This window comes from Poecilia formosa, unplaced genomic scaffold, assembly GCF_000485575.1.
Source record: "Poecilia formosa unplaced genomic scaffold, Poecilia_formosa-5.1.2 Scaffold727, whole genome shotgun sequence".
NCBI lineage: Eukaryota > Metazoa > Chordata > Actinopteri > Cyprinodontiformes > Poeciliidae > Poecilia > Poecilia formosa.
This window is the reverse complement of record NW_006800666.1, coordinates 54,171-56,136: the sequence shown is the minus strand read 5'-3', so window position 1 is coordinate 56,136 and position 1,966 is coordinate 54,171. Positions and strand designations below refer to the sequence as shown.

Sequence of the window (1,966 nt, the reverse complement as noted above, 5' to 3'; positions counted from 1 at the left end):
TCCCCCGGTCTCTGTCCCTCTGTCTCTCTGTCCCTCTGTCTCTGTCTCTCTCTCTCTCTCTGTCTCTCTGTCCCTCTGTCTCTCTGTCCCTCTGTCTCTGTCTCTCTCTCTCTCTCTGTCTCTCTGTCCCTCTGTCTCTCTGTCCCTCTGTCTCTTTGTCCCTCTGTCTCTCTGTCCCTCGGTCTCTGTCCCTCTGTCTCTCTGTCCCTCTGTCTCTGTCTCTCTCTCTCTCTCTGTCTCTCTGTCCCTCTGTCTCTCTGTTCCTCTGTCTGTCTCTCTCTCTGTCCCTCTATCTCTTTGTCCCTCTGTCTCTCTGTCCCTCGGTCTCTGTCCCTCTGTCTCTCTGTCTCTCTCTCTCTCTCTCTGTCTCTCTGTCCCTCTGTCTCTTTGTCCCTCTGTCTCTCTGTCCCTCTGTCTGTCTGCAGGCCGGGCCGGGCGGCAGCTGAGGCACGGATCCACCGCGCCTCAGGACTTCCACTCCAAGTACGGCATGGGAGTTCTGGTCAGTGGCTCCGTCTTCTGCACCGCCGTCTGGGGATATGTAAGTCGCAACAGAAGCTTTTATTAAAATATGCAAATGAGACCGATTCTGATTGATCCTCTAAATAAACTAATGTTCAATATCAGTTTAAGGGAATAAAACCTGGAGAAAGTTTAAAGACAGGAAGAAAGCAAAAGCCTTAGTTTGAAAAACTGTGACTAGTTTCAATCTGCATTTTACCCAAACGTTTTGTGGAGTTGTCTTTATGTAGTATTTGGTGATGATGATTTTACTGTCAATGTTCATCTATTGACATCAACTCTTCCCTCAAACAGAGGGAATATTTTATTGAGTTCATAGATCTCTGTACAGATACTGAAAAATGTGGATTTATTAAAAATGTAGAATTCTTGTTTTGAAGAAACTTATGAAAAATGTTTTAACCTTCACTGCATAAATTGTCTCCTTCTAAAATAATACAAACTGTCAGTCATGCATTATTTCAAAGTGAAAGTTTTAGGATTTTATTTTGGTCTGATATAATATTCAAGTATTCATGTTAGATGTGACACCGCCAACTTCACCTGTGCAACACGCCTTCAGTTGTTAATTATGACCGTTAGAGGGCAGCAAAAGCTTGTTTTCTGTCACACATTACATGAAATTATGGCAAAACACTTGTCAGATTCAAAATAAAAAAATAAGAAAAACTGGATTTTATTTTTGCATTGAATGTAAATCAAAGATCTGCATGGTGCCACGTTGAGCTTAACCTTTCGATTGTACTGCTTTACGTGTGTCATGTCCGTTATTTCTTTTATAACTTTTATCTTTAAAGCATACAAATGAAGACGAAACATTATTTATCCTGGACATCAACACAGGATGTCCTGAATTTACCTGGAAAATTATAAAATGATCCCAGTCAATCATCTGAAATCTGAAATGTAAAATATGTTTAAATATTTGGTCTGAAGACATAAAACATTTTAAAACCTGAAGCCTTAGCTGATTGTCAGACTTTATTCCAACTGGTGTTAGTTTAGTGACCTTTTGTTACTGGTGGCTGTGCAGGTTCTGACCCAGACGGGAATCGTGTGGAACATGTCTCCAGTCAAGAGGATGATGCCCAAACCATGGAAAGATGCAGAGTGAGGAGCAGCAAGCGTCTGGATGGACAAACATGATCTGTGTTCACATGGAAATTTCTCTTTATTCCAACAAACTATTTTGTTCAAATAAATTGATTCCACTTCTCTGCTGTTTGAAGGTTGTTTCCAGGAAAGAACAGAAATCTTCCTGCTTATATCAGTGACTTACAGAATATTTTCAACGTTCAGGAATAAAAACCTGTTAAAGAATATTACCCTGTTTTTATTTTTATTATTTTCCGTTGGCTCTTTGGGTACACAATCCTGCTGGAAACTATTGAGATGTTTCCTATTAAAAGCATTTAATTCAACTGATTGCTTAATATGAAGCAAA

General features: G+C 40.2%; 1 protein-coding gene across 1 annotated transcript in view; it reads left to right on the top strand.

Moving 5' to 3' along the window:
• The window catches only part of cox7b (cytochrome c oxidase subunit 7B), a 3,352-nt gene extending 1,508 nt beyond the window's left edge, over positions 1-1,844 (top strand). Inside the window, exons 2-3 of the mRNA XM_007542769.2 lie at positions 426-541; positions 1,556-1,844. Of these exons, the coding sequence (XP_007542831.1) occupies positions 426-541; positions 1,556-1,636 (197 nt within the window). The 3' untranslated portion in view covers positions 1,637-1,844. The remainder of the gene's footprint in view (positions 1-425; positions 542-1,555) is intronic.
• The last annotated feature ends 122 nt before the right edge of the window (positions 1,845-1,966 follow it).